Source organism: Colius striatus, chromosome Z, assembly GCF_028858725.1.
Source record: "Colius striatus isolate bColStr4 chromosome Z, bColStr4.1.hap1, whole genome shotgun sequence".
Classification (NCBI taxonomy): Eukaryota; Metazoa; Chordata; class Aves; order Coliiformes; family Coliidae; genus Colius; species Colius striatus.
This window is the reverse complement of record NC_084790.1, coordinates 9,877,450-9,896,626: the sequence shown is the minus strand read 5'-3', so window position 1 is coordinate 9,896,626 and position 19,177 is coordinate 9,877,450. Positions and strand designations below refer to the sequence as shown.

Below are 19,177 nucleotides of genomic sequence, written 5' to 3'. Positions count from 1 at the left end.
AAATAACCAGGACAGCTGACCCAAGCTGACCAAAGAGATATTCCATATCATATTATCTTCCTTATGAGGAAAGGCTGTGGGAACTGGGACTGTTTAGTCTAGATGAGAGGAGACTGAGGGGGGATCTTATTAATATTTACAAGTATATAAATGGTGGATGTCAGGAGGTTGGGGCATCCCTTTTTTCTATTTTATCTAGCAACAGGACAAAGGATAATGGGATGAAGCTGGAACACAACAAGCTCCACTTAAACATAAGAAAAAACTGTTTTACTGTGAAGGTGACGGAGCAGTGGCACAGGCTGCCCAGAGAGGGTGTGGAGTCTCCTTCCTTGGAGGTTTTCAAGACCTGCCTGGACATGTTCCTATTTGACCTGATGTAGGTGACCCTGCTTCTGCAGGGGGATTGGACTAGATGATCTCTAAAGGTCCTTTCCAACCCATACCATTCTATGATTCTATGATTCTATATGACATCTGCTTAGCAATAAAAGCTGAAAGGAAGGGGCAGGAGGGACATTCATTATAACAATGTTTTTCTTCCGGAGCAACCAGTAGGCTGAAACCCTACTTCCCAGAAAGCGCCTGATCATTGTCTACTGATGGGAAGTAAAGAATAATTTTTTTCCTATGTTTCCATGGCTTTATTTGCTTTATTAAACTGCTTTTATCTTGACCCACAATATTTTTTTCCATCTTATTTTCTCCCCATATGCCTGTCCTGCTGAGGAAGAGTTGTGACAGAGCACCTTGGAAGACACCTGACATCCAGCCAAAGTTAAGCCCACCACAGAGCCCCAAGGCCTAGAGTAGGGTTTGAGCAATGTTGATAAGCTGTAGAATTTGTAAGGTGTCAAATCAGATGTAGCTTGATCAGTAATGACTTTTTTTACACTCAGTCTGCCTCTACCTGTACATTGTTCTGAAAATGTTGGAAGGATGCAAAACAGAGTTACACATTTTGGATGGTAAGAGGATCCATGCTTGACCATAGATCCCTAGATCTTCGTCACTGTGGATGCCCCTCAATAAGTCAATATTGATTGAGGATGGGAATTTTTCCTAGATGCTTATTTTTCCTTTTCAGTTACGCAAGCAGAAATATTGTGCCAACATTTGGCTAAAAAGTGTTGTTTCAGACTTTATTTACATGTAAATGCATCCATGGAGACATAGATCTGATTCCCTAAGCAATGTCCTGGCAGTAGTAATCCCCTCTATTGTACTTTTTTATCCAGCACTGACATCCTTGAAAGCCTTGTAAAAATTATTTTACATAACCAAGTTTTCTCTCTGTGCTGACATCTGGAAATTGAAGACTTCATGCCCTATGCTTAATATGTAATAAGTATAGATGATAGAAGCATAACTGAATGTTATCATTATTACTCAGCATGCCATGTTAGTACTCAGAGTACACCTGAAACCAGTTATTGCTTTCTGAAGACTTAGGTAAAAAAATTGAGCTTGGGATGCTTCCATGACTACAGTATTGCAGTACACTTTGAAAAACAACGAAAAAGTAGCTCAGGATCTTCATTGGAAAGAATGTGTTTTCAAACACATAAATAAGAGCTGTCTACATCTTTTCATTGTAAAGCCTGTGCTTTAGTTTTTGTGGTTTTTTTTCTTTCAAAGCATTAATTTCTGGGCTCAAAAGTATCTTGCTAGTTTGTGTTTGAATACTCTTTTCAGGTCCTAGCCCTGGTCCTTGTGGATATGTTAAATGCAGCTAATCCCTTCTGTAACTACTTCAATAGCTGTCAGCCAGTCTTGGTCTTGGTATAATTTAAAGTCCTCAGCTTGTATTTTCCAGCTAGAAAAGTGTATTAAAACATGGATAAAGTGTTTTGCTTTCACTTTTTGCCTTCAGATAGACTTCCATTTCCTTTGTCTACTTGTAGTTTGCGTCTATACGTCCCTTCTCTTTAGGAAAAAACCAAAACCAAGCAAAACAAAACAAAACATTTTTTTTCCTAGTCTGTTCAAACTGGAAGACATAACTAAGACCTCTACTAACCTTCATAGCTCACTTCATTTTTTCATTCAGTTCCTGGTTTTGAAATGTGCCAAAACCAGACAGACATGGCTTGCCACTGAGGTATTTGTAATGCCACCTAGAGCAGAACAGTTACTTCATGTACGTTGCAGCATATACTATTACTCATTCGTTCATTGTGACATTTACCTCTTTGGAACAGCATAAAGTTACATATTCTGCTTAATGTATTCTATAATAATTTCCATATTCTTGCCTGCAAAATTAAGAATTAGCCAATAAGTGTGGAAGGTATGCAGTAGGTTTTATATTTTCCTTGTATTGCATCCTGCTATGTAATTCAAATAGCTTTGAAAGTTTCCAAGTGCATGTATAAACTAAACCTGTAACCTCATGAAAGAACAAAATCAAGTTCATCTGATATAGTCTGTTGTCCAGAAAAGCATCTTGATTTTTTTGCTTTTCACTTCTTCATGAGCTGAATGTTTAATAATGTCTCATATGTGTTTGGTGTCTGGCCTTTGGAGGAATGTTAGTATATAGCTAATCATGTCAAATTTCCTTATATATTCTAAGACAAATTGAAAAAGACTGCCAATCAACGAACTATGTTCTCAGTTGTATTTTTCAGAATCTCAGACAAAACTTCCCAAGGACTCATTGCTTTACAATGTTCTTCAAATATTTTTCATCCTCTTTCTTGGTAACTAATAGACCAGAAAATATGACATTTGCCTCATATAATACAAGCTTGGGATAAAGGAATTTCCATTTAAATTTACCACAATACAAAGCTGGGAAAAAAGTGCATTGAATATCAATTGTAAATCATAATGACATCTGAGATCTATTCACAAGAAGTAATATGATATTCAGTGAGGACATGTGGAAAAAATTGTATCTTGTCAAGAATAATGAGCTATGAAAAAATAGGTTAGGGAGTAAACTGTCTGTTTACTAGTTCTTTACAAAAAAATCTTGTGTATGTTATGGGTGACAAACCGAGTACTAGTCAAGAACTTTATACAAGGGCACAAAAGACAAACAAGGTATTGGCCTATATGTAAAGCAACTTAGTCTTAAGGACACATAAAGTCCACATTTTAGCAATTTGGAAGTAGATAAATAAGTTTTGCAGAAAACAAGGGAAAAATCTTTTTCCCACATCCACGTTTTCTATTCCAAGATGTGATGTGCAATACACTGCACCAAGAGTTAAGTTTAACACTTATGATGTAATGGGGAATAGTATCTAGAGGCAAGTGCAGTGAGGCACTGAAGGAGGTTTCTTGGAGAGGTTGTTTGCTCTTTATCAGACTAGACAGACATCAAGCAGTAATGAAATGGGATGTGGTATAGAGAAAAGGTTTTTTTACAGAAAGAAAAGGTTTTTAGCTCTCATCTATGGTACAATCCCTTTAGTAAAAGGTACAAATGGACAATGAGTCATTTCTGATGGCACTTAAAAGATATTTTCAAATTTTCATTGTGTTAAGCCATCCCATCTCTGCATCCACGATAACATCAGAAGCCAACGGTTGCAGCAATGTTAGGGAGCAAGATGACATCTGTTACACATGCAATCGTTTTTTGCCTGCCCCTCCAAAAACAACAAATAAATGCTACACTACCTTCTGTTGCACAAGGCAGCCATAAAGCACGTCAGATTGGGTCACTTTCCCTAATTGAGGCTTCCACTGAGTTTTTAAAAGTGTTAAGTCTATGTTTTCAAGGTGTTGTGCAGTCTCTTAGTCTGTGCTAGTCTGTTAGACTAACTTCTTGATAGTCTGGAAAACTGCATAAGGTAGAATGAAGACATAGGTCTAAATTCATGTGCTTTTGGGACTGTGAATTTTTGTACAATCTAGTAGAAATATCTACAATCTTATCTACTCATTTTAAGCTTAACATCTACTTTCTGGCTTTACATCAGTTCGTAGAAACATAAGCCTTTAAAAAAAAATCAAAATGATCTGCGTGTTTTTTTTCCTTGTCAGGGGAGTGGCAAACAAAATACAGCACAAACATTAATCTTGTTGTTTCATGTATTTGGGGAAAATGACTACTGCTACAAAATAAAATGAATTGTGGAACTGTAACATCTGTTCAGGTTGAGAACGTGTCAGGTTCAGGAGGCTTTGGCACTGCAAAAGCTGACAGTTATCTGCCCTGAGGGTTTATAACAGTTGCTAAAACTGGCATTTTCCTGCATGCATTTTTAAAGTAAATGAGCATTAGCTTTTGTTTGCTTTAAAACACTCTGCTTTAAAGCTCAGTGGCACATGAGCTGCTCTGCATTCATTCATTCTGCCTTCATGCTGGATGACTATGTGTATAAAACATCAGTAATCCTGAGGTACGTGTGAAGTGTCTGTGGATCAAGGCCTCTAGCTTGGTGCTAGGGAAACAAAATACTACAACATTCTCTTGATGCTTACTGCTTTGGGTTTGTTCCTTACACCTGAAAGGTGCAAAGGTATTTGATATAATGAACAGCAGTATTCCAAAACAAACAGAAAGTTGGAAGCAAGGCCAGAAGGAGCAGTATAAACTCCTGTAAGTATTATTGCACTAGACGTGGGCCTACACGAGAAATTTGTCAGCTGAAATTGCAAAGATATAGCTGAGAACTGAGCCCAGTGGTATTTCTGAGATGCAATGCGAGAGATCAGATCCTCTTGGGGGGTTACAATGAATGTCTATTGAAATTAAAAGCCTAGAGCTTCTATCTATTCAAAACCTATAATGTTTTCAAAAGTGGTTAGTTATCAAATTGTTAGACTGCCCAAAACATCGGAAGCAGATAATAAATACAGTCTTGTAGGATGAGTTCATAAAAGGAAGACATTTTAGATTTTGGTATGTTGCTTAGATATAGGTCATACACAATTTGCTGCAGATAATTTGTCAGATTTTTTTTCAGTATTTCAACAAGTAGTTGTTGGCAAAAACCGCTTCCATTGTCTGTTGTGCTCTGCACTTGGTAGAAAATTGCTGAGCATTTTCTAAGAACAAATATGAACTGCCAACTCAAAGATAATGTAGCCTTCCTCCACTACAAAGATAAGATCTGGAACAGAGTAAATTATTTTTTAAGAAAGCCGATAATGTGCAAACTTACAGAGGTGTATGAAGTTCATAACACAAATTGCTCATTTAAATATTTTAACATGATCTTGTGAAGAATTTGCTGACTGACCATGAATTTTTGAGTTCTGTCTTTTGCTCAGTTATTTTAGGAACACAGATTTCTTTCTCTAAATGGAGGTGATAAAATACAAATATCAGTGTAAATTCACCTGACCTTTGCCTTTTACTTTCCTGGTTTAATGTGTGCAATATAAGCAAACTTACATGGTGCCACAATTTCCTGTTCTCTGTGCCAGGCTGCCCTCCAACCATCTGTGCCTAAAGCAAGGGAGAAGATTTTGTTGAGATTTGTGCCCAAGATTAAATAATTACAATGAAAATTAAAATAAACAAAAAAAAATTAAAATTAGCAACAACAATAGTAATAAGACCTGGAGGGAAACTCACATGACAAATAAAGGTCAAAAGGTTATCTGCCTGCTGGCAAAACAAAGTGAAAACTGCAGGTATTTGATCAGCAAGAGCACTTTCAATTTTTTATCAAGCTTCACTTTCCATAGTTTCAAGAACAATATTATCCTTAAAATTCAAGACATGATAATAGAGGAATGCAACTGTCTTTGATGCGTTGTGCTAATTTAAATCTTGCTTAGAAAGGCACAAAATATCTCACTTGTTTTATTCAATACCTTCTCAAACTTTTTAAATAGCTCTAATTTCCTCAGCAATGTTAATTTTTATTTTCTTTTTCATTTTTAAAAATCAGTTATGTAATTCTGCTAACAAAGTTTCAGTATACATCTTGTCAGATAAACATGCTTTGCTTCCTTGAGAACAAAACAAGCCAGTAATCATTTTTATAGATTAGAAGGGAAAAAAAAGCAAAACTGAGTTAAAGCCCTGACTCTGACTGGCCAAAAAATGAGACTGTTTTAATCAATGAATTGTTTTAAATGTACATAATTTTGTGAGATTATATCTTTTCCAAAGGAATTATTATATTGTCTGTTGTTATGTTCCGAACTCTCAATTTTGTTGCATTTAAAAGTATCAATTAAGATTAAATGAACTACCTGCAGTAGTTCCCAAAAGAGAAAAAAATTCTTATATATTCAAGATGATTATCATTCTAGTTGTACCAAAAAATATGTAAAGTACGTGTCTTATTGCTTCATACTGAAGGAAAAAGACCTCATACAGTTTCTCATTTATGGGTTTTTTTAAGTTCTAAAATTTTTAACAAATCGTTACATACTATTATGGAACTACACCTTGGAGAGGACATATACTGAAAACAATTGTTTCTAAATTTCATTTATAGAATTATAGACCTACACATGACTTTGGAGAATGCGTTTCATGTTCTCATCAGTTGGGGGAAAAAAAATGTTATTTAGGGACAGTGGAGATGAAGATAGAGCATTGTTTATGGGAAAAGTGACACCATGAGTGTAGTACCTTGCAAGGTTACCAGAGAGAGCTTTGAAGATAGTGGAAAGAAATTAGTTTAGTTAGGAGTAGTGAAAGAGAATCATCCATATTACTGTTGAGGTTACCAGAGAAATTTATAGCAATCAAAACAAAATTGAGGATCTAAACAGTCAGTGGTCAGAACAAAGTGGTCAAACAGATCCAAATACGGACTCTCCAATTGGATAACAGTAGTCAAGAAGGGCAAGAATGGAGGCAACTGGAGATGAAAGCAAAACAGTTCTATTTTTGATGCTAGAAGAGATGTAACTTGGTAGCATAACATCTGAAAACAGGAAAAAAAAAAGTACAATTTGGTAATAGAAATGTTATTAGGAAGTCACAGAAACTTTGTAATAAAATAAGTCTTTGAAGAAACTAACATTATTTATTTTTTCTTGTTCCCACTTGTCCCCAGGAGTAATCCATTTCAGCTGGTAGTTTTAATTTTTTGTTTCTCTTAGATTCAAAACAAAACAAAAACCTTATAATTACTCATCCAAGAAAGAAATACAAAAGTACCTTCATTATACACAATAGTTCTGTCTTTCATGGATTAAAATCTTACTTTACAAAGTCTGATGTTTGCTTTGTTTTATTTAAAAAAAAAAACAACATAGAAATTACTTGAAGTCTGTAGTGCAGGAGATAGTTCTCTTTAAACAAATGAGGCTTGTATTATATAGTTTGTTCAGTTTTCCACACCAGTCATTCTAGGCCTTGTCCTGCAGAACAATTGTGTTCTGGAACATCAACTTAGTTACATTTTGGGGCATTTTTCTTCTATTTCAATTCAATGCTAGGAGTACCAGACACCTAGTAGTTCTACATGACAAATGTGTTGTGGTAATGGAATAATACATGCATACTCCTAGTATGAAGTTCAGTAAACATTTTTAGTTGGTCCCTGTAATGATATCATGTATGATTTTCAGAATAAATATATCTTTCAACATATATTGTCACACTACTATATGTGAATAAAACTTACAGGAAATAGTGGTAGTTGTTGAATTGCTTACCATTGCTTTCAAGAAAAAAGTCCAAAGTGAGCTTTGTAGATTAATTTGGTTTTCTGTAGTTCTTTTCCACAGAACTTTTCAGTGTCTTTTTTTAGAGGAAGTATCTAGAGATATTAGTAAAAGAGACCCATCTCTCGAACTTTTCACTTTTATGCAGCCTATTCATAGAAAACTTTCAAGATGTTCAGATAGTTTTTTAAGAGTATATATGATCTCTTAAATACAAACATATGCAAACTGAAAAAAATTATAGGTTTTGGAATATAGATCTGATTTTGTAGAAGACTCTACTTGAAGACTCTTGTCTTTTAGTATAATCATTAAAACCAGCCTACGTTGTGGTAACGTGTCTTTATGTCTCAGTGCTAAATGTACCCACTCAAGAATACACTTGAGGAACAAAAATAGCTTTCATGCCTCAGAAATATTAGCAATTAGAAGGATGAAATGGATCAGATATTATGTCCAGAAAGAAACCTGTTGGAGTATCTGTCTGAATCTGTACCTTCTGAAGAGAGTTGTAGAGGTATGTAAATTGAGCTAGACATGATTTTGGATTTACTAAGCAGGCCCAATTTACCTTGTGGACAAGCTAACATGATTGTCACCTTGACTTGCTGGTCAGAGCACACCTGTCCACTTCAGAGAATCCAGAAGGTATACCAGGTATAGTGGTGGAACGTGTACCTGGGCCCTTCTCAGATGTATATTATACTAGCATTGGCTCTAAAATTACTCAGCATAGTTGACCTGAGAAACAGAAGGGCTGGGTGAGTTACACCCTCTTAATAGCAGTGACCACATAATCTCTAGACATACTGACTCCCGGGAAGTCCCTTGGGCTTCTCTGTTGTGCGTCATCTCTGGAGCAGGTCAGTAGCTGTAAAGGACACACTGATCTCCAGGGAGTTCACAGAAACCCCTGATCTCTCATACTATTGAGAGCTCTCTTTAACTATCATCCCCTCATCCTTAAAGTCATCATCTTGTATGCATAATTTGACTCTTTTTCAAGAATAACTTGTATTCCTGTCACATCTTCATAAATAATTACAACTTTAATAAATGCAAAGGGTAAGAAGAGACGAGAAAATTAAAAAAAAAAAAAACATAGGAGGGAGTGAGCATTTGACTTCAGTGTGAAAATGACATACAATTTCCAACAACTTGGGAAGGAGTACTTATCTTGCCTTTAAGACTTGTTCATTTATTTTAAAAATATATTTCTCAAAATTTAATTTGTGGTTTCGGGAGCTAAGTTTAGAAAATTACATAATGCCCTTTTAGACTTTGGTGACTAAGAGTGATCACATTAAATGAATATAGCATGCAGGGAGTTTGTTAAAATATAATTTGTTCCATTGCAACAGCTTAAATCTGTCCAATATTAATTAGGCTAAAATACAACATGCGTACTTTTAAGGTACCCTATGCACCATATTAAGATTACTCTGGGAATACAGTTAAAGAATATGAGTTTTGGAAAACATATCCTTCTTCAGAAGCATTTGTTTCTGAAATTTCACTAACTACAGTTCAAGGTATCTCTTATATTTATCAACAGTGTATTTTTCCACTTTTTTCCATCAGGTGCTTCATTCCAAATGCCTACGCTGCTCTCTTCACTGCTGCCCTGGTGCCATTAATGTGCTTGGTTGTGGTTTTTGTGGTGTTCATCCATGCCTACCAGGTGACCCCGCAATGGAAGGCATATGACGATGTCTTCAGAGGAAGAACAAATGCCGCAGGTAGAATTTGTTTCCTGCCCCTATGCAAACTTTCAGAATGCTACTGGTTGTTCTCAACAGTTCAGAAAACCCCACTAGAAGCCAAAGTTCAAGAGATACCTGTGCACTGTCTGAGGCAAATCATGCTAATGGTCTCTTTGAAGTTTGTGAAAGTACTTCAATGGTGAAAGCTGTGCAGATCCATAACTGTCTTTAAAAAGTTAAACTTGAAACAAGAAATTAATATCACCGGTTATATCTAGTCTAGTAAAAAGAATAGTGATAAAACACAGCACCACTCTGCTTGGAGCACTTTGTGTAGGTGCCTGATTTCGGTGGGACAGCCTCTTCTCAGGGAGGAGCAGTGATTACCTGTGCATGGGGTAGCAATAGTGTACAACCGCGTGCTGTGCGCCTCTGCTCAGCCCCAGGTGATGCATGCAACTACCAGACCTTAGGTTTTGCAGTATGCTGGGTGGCTGCACTGTCATGTGCAAGCTGCATGTTGGAGTATTGGGAGTTAATGTGTCTGTTTTCAAATTTCCTAGCATGACTTGCAACTGAAACGTGCTTGAAAGAAAAGATCTGTCTTGTGCAAAACAGGAAGTATCGGTCGGCCTCCTCTGTCAGAACAAATACAATAATGTTCCCAAAATAAAGTTGCAGCAGTTTAGACCGGTATCATAATAATAGGACACTCTGTGGGAAGCTTAGAATATTTCTTTTGTTTTTGTAGTTTTTGGAAGAAAATCTGAGTTTTATAAACAAGTGCAAATACACAGATTTTAATAAAAGTATCTGGCTTCTTGCTAACTGCATGAAGCCAGTTATGTTTTGTAAACTTTTGAAAGATTCTTCAATCATTTTTTTCCAATGCATTTAAAATAAATAGCATCTGAACTTAAAAAGTGCATTGAATTATTAAAAATTTCCATTGAGCAGTCCAGTTCTTGCAACTATTCAGATTTATAAAGTCTAGGTGTCTTGTTCCAATAGTCAAATTTTCAATGATAATTGTTTTGTGAAATGAGGGATAGGTTTTTTATTTTGTTTTTAGTTTTTTTCCCACATTTTGAGTCACAGAAATATATTCCTTTTATAAGAAAATGAAAATAAATATTAACTTTATTATCTGGACATTTCTTCAAATATTACTTTATTTTTTAGTGATAAAATGCCAGCTTGACTAAGAGTTATATGTATTTGGATAAGATCTGATAAAGCTAGCTTGCCATAATCAAGACCTGAGTTGCACTTTACTCTTTCATTTCTCTGTGATATAAAAGGGACTGCCTGGAGCAATCACAAAAGTGACTCCTTATTCAATTTTAAATAATGCAGTTTATTTATTTATAAATACTTTTAAAAATATATCTGTATGATTAGAGATTCCATATTCATATGTTGAAGGTTAGGGCTTGTCTCACAGCCGTTAAACCAAAGAATAAAAAAGTACCATACCATAATATCATAAATAGCGTTGGAATGCAAAATAGCAGAAAACACAAGGAAGAGTTGTATCTGCTTGACATAAAGAAATTAAATAATGAAGTGGAAACAAAACTTTATTTGATTTCATGAAGGATTCTGAATGTTTTCTTTCTCCAATAGAGTCCAGAAAATGGTATAGAGAATGCTGAGTCCCAGAAGGAAAGAAAAAAACATCAGGAGGAGAAGTGTCTAGTAAAATCTCAATAATAACTTTTTTGTTGTTTCAAAAAACAGGTTGTAACTTTTACTGCTTGTGCACCTGCATGGCAAACTGACCTTTTGCTAACATAGGGCTTCTGCAAGCACACATGACAGTATCTTGTGCAGTGTGGGTGAGAGCAACTTGCCAAGAGGTTGTTTTAGAGAAGAAAAAGAGCTGCCTGATGAGGTGTGCAATGCCTTGGGTTATATAAGAGCTCTCTGTGTAGCTGTGTTTATAGTGTAAGCTTCCAGAAACAAAGACCAGCCATTATTAGAGTTTAAAATGTTGCCTGTAACTATATAACATGGTACTGTTAGCTGAAGGCTTCTGACTTTCTGACTTTCTTTCCTGAAATCTGAGATGATGGTAGTACATTTAAAATACTTTTAATGATTTATGAGTATATTGTGTTTTTAAAGATATATTCAAAGGCAGCTTGTATCTGTAAGACCTCTTGTCACTTTTAAATTTTGAATCTTGCCACATGACTCACTCTTTGGTCAAGTTCATTCCACTGACTCTATTTTCATATAAACTCAGTGGGACCTGCTTCTGCTTCAGGGATGTTATTGCAACCACCTTAGAGGATGCTATGGGAAACGTTTCAGCTGCATGATACTATCTTGCTTCTGCAGCAGAGGGAGGCTCCTGGATGCTACCTGCACCAAGTTCTGGCTTAAGTTCAACTTACATGATCGTATTGGACAGGGAAGTGTTTTGGCAATATTGCCTTCTTAAGCTGCAAAGGCACCCATTGTTTTGTTTTTTGTTATGGCAATGTATATACCAGGTCTCTGTTTCATCCAAAAGCAGAGGAAAGGTGGAGCTACCAAGCCACAGTTGTCTGAGTTTAGTTTCTTATTCTAACTTGTTTCTGTCTGTCATCCCCATACTGACTTACTCCCTGTTTAGTCACCCACAACAATGAATTCCTACAGCAAAAAAACTTTTGCCAGCCTCCAGCCTGAGGTTCATTACAGGACTTTCTCAGTTTAAACAGTGCAGTGAGTAATGGGGAAAAAATTGCTGCTTTGAAAATCTATCTGCTCTCCTTCAGTTATCCTTTCTAGAAAGAGAAAAAGAATTCAGGTAAATGTAAAGAATTCTAACATATCAGGTGTAGAGAGCTGTAAATATAGACAAAAATATTTTTGAATACACTTTCACTACTAATTGTGAATATCTGTTCATTTAAATTCCAGAGAGCAAAGAGTATTGCAGAAAGGAAAAAGTGGCATATATAGTCAATAGATATTCGTAAAAACACCTATTTGCTTGTGAATATTGAACTAGTATTGGTTATTCCCTTTCTGAGAGTCATTCAGTTAGAAAACAGTTAAAATTGCAGTATGATATAGATGACCCTGTGTGGATTCTACAATAATTCATGCAGAACATTACAGAATGTTGTCAATAAAAATAAAATGAAAAGGTCACTGACATGCACCTTACAATGAAACTGAAAAAAGGTTGTATATGGAGATCTGAAGGGAAAAATATTATTCTCTAGCTTCTAAATTTACATTCTTTTTGTCATTTCATAGACTGTAGGAAGAGCCTCTTAAACTATAGCTGGTAATTCTGAAGTTCCAGATTTGTGATCTCTACTTGAAGAAGGCTATTACTAAATTGAATTTAATACGAATAGAAACAATAAAGTTTATCCTCATCTTTAGTGTATATTGGGTTTTTTTTTCAAATAAGTTGAATATGAAAGTGACTAAGTTAAAAATAGAGGCCACATCTTTTCATACACCATTTTCCCTTATTGGAATACTCTGAAGGTTACCTTAGCTGATGGTGCAAAGAAGGTTCATCTTGAACTATCCAGAATAACAGAATGACAGTTATGGTTTGAGTTGGAAGAGATCTTTAAAGATCATCTAGTCCATCCCCACTGCCATGAGCAGAGACACCTTCCATTAGATCACGTCGCTTAAAATCTTGTCCAACTTCGCCCTGAACATTTTAAAGATGGAACATCTACAACTTCTTTGAACAACCTGTTCCCATCTCTTACTAACCTCATCTTAAAAGAAATTCTTCCTTTTATCCATTTTAAATCTACTCTCTTTCAGTTTAAAACCTTTGCCCCCTGCCTTGTCACTACAGACCCTAGTAATAAGTCTTTCTCCATATGTTTTATAAGCTTGACTTAGGCATTGGTGGCTGCTCTAAAGTCTGGTTGAAACCTTTTCTTCTCCAGACTGGACAACTCCAGTACTCTCAACCTTTTATCACAGGAGAGGGGGTCCAGCCTTTGATAATTTTTGTGGTCATCTTCTGGATTTGCTCCAACAGCTTCATGTCATAAAATCATAGAATCATAGAATAATAGGGGTTGGAAGGGACCTTTAGAGATCATCTAGTCCAACTCCCCTGCAGAAGCAGGTCAACCTAGATCAGGTCGCATAGGAACATGTCCAGGCGGGTCTTGAAGACTTCCAAGGAAGGGGAATCCACACCCTCTCTGAGCAGCCTGTGCCAGGGCTCCCTCAGCCTCACAGTGAAATAGTTTTTTCTTACATTTAAGTGGAACTTTTTGTGTTCCAGCTTCATCCCATTACCCCTTGTCCTGTTGCTAGATACAAGAGAAACAAGGGATGTCTCAACCTCATGACACTCATCCTTTAGCTATTTTTAAATGTTAATAAGATCTCCCCTCAGTCTCCTCTTCTCCAGACTAAACAGCCCCATTTCCTACAGCCTTTCCTCATAAGGAAGATGGTCCAGTCCCCTGATCATCTTGATGGCCCTGCCCTGGACTCTCTCCAGAAGTTCTCTGTCCTTCTTGAGCTGAGGAGCCCAGACCTGGACGCAGGACTCCAGATGAGGCCTCACCAGGGCAGAGTAGAGGGGCAGAAGAACCTCCCTTGACCTGCTGGCCACTCTTTTTGATGCATCCCAGGATGACATTGGCCTTCTTGGCCACGAGGGTACATTGCTGACTCCTTCTGATGTTGTCCTTTTGATGTTGTTGCCCTAGAACTGAATGCAGCACTGCAGGAGGATCTCACTGTAGTGAAGGAGAATCCCCTCCCTTGACCACACAGTGCTTGATCACAGTGCTTTGGATGTAGACCAGGATATGGTTGGCTTTCTGGGCTGGAAGCACACATTACTGTCTTATGTTCAGCTTTTCATTGGCCAATAACCCCGAGTCCTTCTCTACAAGGCTACTCCCAGTCTGTCCTGATACTGGTGATTGCCTCGTCCTAGGTGCAGGACCTTGCACTTGTCTTTATGAAGCTCACTTGGGCTCACTTCTTCAGGCTTTCAAGGTCCCTGTGGATGCCATCATCTGCCTGAAACATATCAGTGACACCACTCAGCTTGATCCCACCCACTAACTTGCTGAGGGCATGCTCAGTCCAACTTTCTCATTAATAAAGGTATTAAACAGTACTGGTCCCAGTACAGACCCCTAAAAGACACTTGTTACTGATCCTCATTTGGACATTGAGACGTTGATTGCAATTCTTTGGATGTGGCCATCCAGTCAACTCTTTAGCCACCAAGTAGTCCATCCATCAAACCCATGTCTTGCCAATTTAGAGATAAGGATGTTCTGTGTGACTGTGTCAAAGGCTCTAGAGAAGCTAAGATAGATTACATCAGTTCCTCTTTCCTTATTTAGCAGGGCAGTCTCAATCATAGAGGGCCACCAAGTTACTTTTGTATAGCGATTAGAATAAATTCTGTCTGCTATAGTAGAATATCTCTCTGAATTTAGCAAGCAGTATTCTGTTTTGTCAGTAGGAGCAGTGAGTTTGTAGTTAACCACAGTAAAGGTGACTCCCACAGAATTTTGTTACTAAGAGCAGAGTAACAGTGCTGGGTTTCACCATACATAACTAAGAGAAGAATTACAGCCCTTGGTAACTGCAAAAACAATCTGTTTTTAAACGATTCACTACTTTCTTGGAAAAACATGGGATTCAATTGGGCTTTTTAACATATGTTTATACACAGATATTAATTTATTTGTTGTACCAGACCATATAACATTATTAGCTGTACCATGTACTCTGATTTCCAGCAAGATCTTGACTGGCTGGAGAGTTGAGCAGAGAGGAACCTCTTGAGGTTCAACAAGTGCAGAGTTTTGCACCTGGAAGGGAACAACCCCATGCACCAGTACAGGCTGAGGATTGACCTGCTGGAGAGCAACTCTGTAGAGAAAGACCTGGAAGTTCTGGTGGGCAGCAAATAAACATGAGCCAGCAATGTACTCTCATAGCCAAGAAGGTCAATGACATTCTGGAATGTATTAAGAAAAGTGTCCAGCAGGTTGAAGGAGGTCCTCCTCCCCCTCTACTCTGCCTTTATGAGGAGGTCCACAGTGCTCCACATCTGGAGTACTGTGTCAAGTTCTGGACTCTCCAGCTCAAGACAGAGAACTTCTAGGGAGCATCCAAGGGCTCCCATGATGATCAGGGGACAGGAACATCTCTCTGATGAGGAAAAGCTGTAAGACCTGCAGCTGTTTAACCTAGAGAAAACCAAGGGGGAACCCTGTCAACACTTACATGTATTAAAAGGTGCAGGTCAAGAGGAAAGGCTGTGGGAACTGGGGCTATTTAGATTAGAGAAAAGGAGATTAAGGGGAGTTCTCATTAATATTCAGAAATATCTAAATGGTGGATGTCAGGAGGTTGGGGCATCACTTTTTTTTTGCTGTATCTAGTTACAGGACAAGGGGCAATGAAAAGAAGCTGGAACGCAAAAAGTTGAACTTAAGCAAAAACGTTTTTAACTCTAAGGATGAGGGAGCACTGGCACAAGCTGCCCAGAGCAGCTGTGGATTCTCCTTCTCTGGAGGTTTTCAAGACCTACCTGGACACATTTCTGTATGACCTGACCTAGATGCAGAGAGGTTGGACTAGATGATCTCTAAAGGTTCCTTCAAACCCCTACCATTCTGTGATTCTATGATTCTGCCTCCCTTTCCGTCATGCATATATTCTTCCTAGTGCTCTAAATGCAAAGTCACATCTCTCATACTTTATTCTGGTAGTTTCCAGGCTTCCAAGAAAACATCACAGTCCAAGGACAGCTCATCCAGTAAAATTCTGCTTTTAGGAATTGTTATTTCCTTTGGTAGTGGTGTGTGGTCTTCCCACAGAGCTTATCACACTCTTTTCTTATGCCTGGGGTATCACCATGAAAGAGTATGATTAAAACGAAGGTGTAGTGGAGAAGAAATAGAAATAAATAGCATTTGCTAAATCCTAATTTAAGCAATATACACACTTCTCATTCTCTTGTCTGGAACACCAAATACTTGAGGTTGTCCTCTTACATTTTCTTATATTACTCTAGAACTGGTCTGTTACTAGTCATGTTGTATTACGTGGCAGTTGAAGTAGCTTGCTTAGGTCGGGGAATTTTCTATAGCAACAGAAGGCTAGAAGAAGGGGCAATGGTCAAGGATTAATTGTCTCTTTGATCAAGCAGCTTGTGTTCCTCAAAACTGAGTGTGAAAGTTTATTTGCAAAGAGTGTAAACTCTACTAGTATACTCTTTTAGTACATTCTTACAAAGATATGCATTGAGTTTTCTAGAAAAGAGACTTTAGTTTTGACTGATTTGATTTGCTAGCCTTTCAGCAAGTGTGTTCTGTTGACTGATTATTCTGCAATGTACAGAAACTAAATTCTGAAAAGTTAGCCTTGACATGAGCCAAGTGAGAAGTGTACATTGGATAAATAGCCTTTCGGTGAACTAATAAAAAGAAAGGCCACTTTTGAAAAAAATCAGGTGGTATAAAGCAGGATGATTATATTTGGCTGAAATAACAAGAGGTTGAAATAGACATACAAAATATTGTCGCCTTTTTTTTTTATGGTCCTAATATGCAAATATAGAAATTGGAGATGAATAAGACAGAAATCTAATACACACTTTTATTTTCTGTTTGTGTGGTTTTTGTAATCTCAAAAACTACCTGAAAATGTAGCAGACAAAAATATTTGAGAAATGAACTGTATTTTTTTTCTGATAATACCTTTGTGGATGATCTCCACATTGAACATATAGTGGCAAAATTTCCATGCTCTACACACAAGTATGCAGTAAAACTTACTTGACTCAAATATCATCATTGTAAACATACCAGAATTAATTTAAAGATTAAAACTTTATGTTGACAAAATAGAATTTCATGGACAATGCTTTAGATGTTTAGCTGTAAATTTTTAACTACCACCTTGTGTGTTGGTTCCCATAATTTTTAAAAATATATTTATTGTCTTAGTAGTATGCAATTCCTGATCATGACAGAACATGTTGGATGGTCCACCTATACCTACTATGAACTGATCTTCTCAAGAAACAAATAAGCCATACATTATGCAAGTGCAGGACATTCCAACCATGCTTCTGTGCTCAGAAAGTGATGCTGATCTCTCCTGTTGTTACATGTCTCCCTTATCCTGTGAACTATATGCTAAAATCTTTTTCTCAAGTTATAAGATACATATCATGTATCTAAGAGAATTGATGTAACAGTTAATTGTAGTAGTGCATTAATCTTGAGATGACAATATGCATCTAGAAATCAAGAACCAGATGTCAGCTCACTCCGAAGTAAGAGTTATGTACAGTATTCACAGTACTCTTCACCTCTTCGATATATTTTTGTCTTTATAGTGCTCTGAGGACTTTTTTGTTCCAATTAGGAAAAAAATCATTGGTTACCTCAGAGATTTTACAAATACATTTAAGACAAAATGCACAAGCATAACTACAAGCTGTGTAATAAAGAGCAAAGATCTGCATAAGAAAATAACTTTAATGCTTCATCTTCACTCATGTGATTTGGATTGTTTGCACTCTGCTTCACATACCCAAATTAGGTTTCTTTGGTTAATGAAAGCTGCAGGATCACGTTAATTTGCATGAGATATGCTTGTATGGTTGTGAGTTTAGAGTTCATTTAATATTTTGCATAATACTTCTAAATAATTTTCTCATATGGAAATAAGGGGGTTCCAATTTTTCTTTAATTTCAATTTACAGCTATTCCGGGATTTGCCATGTTCCCTGCATAATAATAGTAGCATAAACTATGGTAAGATACCTGGTCTGTTATTTGATTAGACCACAAATTGTCCTAAAGATGTACAAGATTGATGAAAACCTATGATTTAATGGAAAATTAAGACAGGCCAGCCCTGTACTATTTTGTAGTAGTGATGTAGTCTTAGAATCATGGAATCATAGAATCACTTAGGTTGGAAAAGACCTTTAAGATCCTTGGGTCCAACCACTCACCTCATGCTGCCAAGTCCATCATTAAACCATGGCCCTCAGCACCTCATCAACACAGTTTTTAAAATATCTCCAGGGATTGGGACTTCACCACCTCCCTGGGCAGCCTGTGCCAATGTCTAGCAACCTTTTCAGTGGAGACGTTTTTTCTAATATCCCATCTAGGACTCCTCTGGTGCAATGTGAGCCCATTTCCTCTTGTCCACGTTATTCTTAATAGGAGAAATGCTTCTCTTTTAGGAGGTATTCTTTAATCTTAAACTGTTCCTTGCCACAAGGAGCAGCAGATAAAAAAATATAAACAAACAAACAAACAAACAAATTTAACAAATTAGTTTACTGCTTCTTGTTCCTACCAGTTATCAATAAATAATTTTATCTAGTTAGATATCAAGGAAATACACCTACCATCTTTCTGATCTTTGGTATCAGATACTGTTAAATTCTATATATCTTTAGCATTCCCAATCTGGAATCATCTGTTTTGTCTTGAGTCACTGATTGCATGTTGGTGGCAGTGGCAGTATTTTCTCATTTGAACTCACTGGCAAAATTTGTTACTTTCTTTATTTTGGCCAGAGAATTCTGCCACTAAACTCCTTTTCTATAGAATTTGTCAAAAGTAACTGAAAATGGAGCCAGAAGAATTTAGAACACTGTTATTGAAGTGTTTCTTTTTTTTTTTTTAAAAAAAAAAAGTTTGTGGTATTTTCAGGGTTTTGTTCCTAAGATTAACCCATGACTTCTTAAGCAATAGTCTCTAAATGTTTAACTAATTTACGTCTCCCACAAATCAGTGAAATTCTGTGAAGTATTACATTCTCTTCAATTACCTAGGGAAAAAGTGGTTGTAAAGATCTTTCAAGTCTGCAACAGGTCTTCATGTCTAGCCAAGAAGAATTAC

General features: G+C 36.8%; 1 protein-coding gene across 1 annotated transcript in view; it reads left to right on the top strand.

Annotated features, from left to right (window-relative positions):
* ADGRV1 (adhesion G protein-coupled receptor V1) overlaps window positions 1-19,177 on the top strand; it is a 270,716-nt gene that overhangs the window by 208,779 nt on the left and 42,760 nt on the right. Inside the window, exon 87 of the mRNA XM_062018552.1 lies at window positions 9,172-9,329. Coding sequence (XP_061874536.1) covers window positions 9,172-9,329 — 158 coding nt within the window. The remainder of the gene's footprint in view (window positions 1-9,171; window positions 9,330-19,177) is intronic.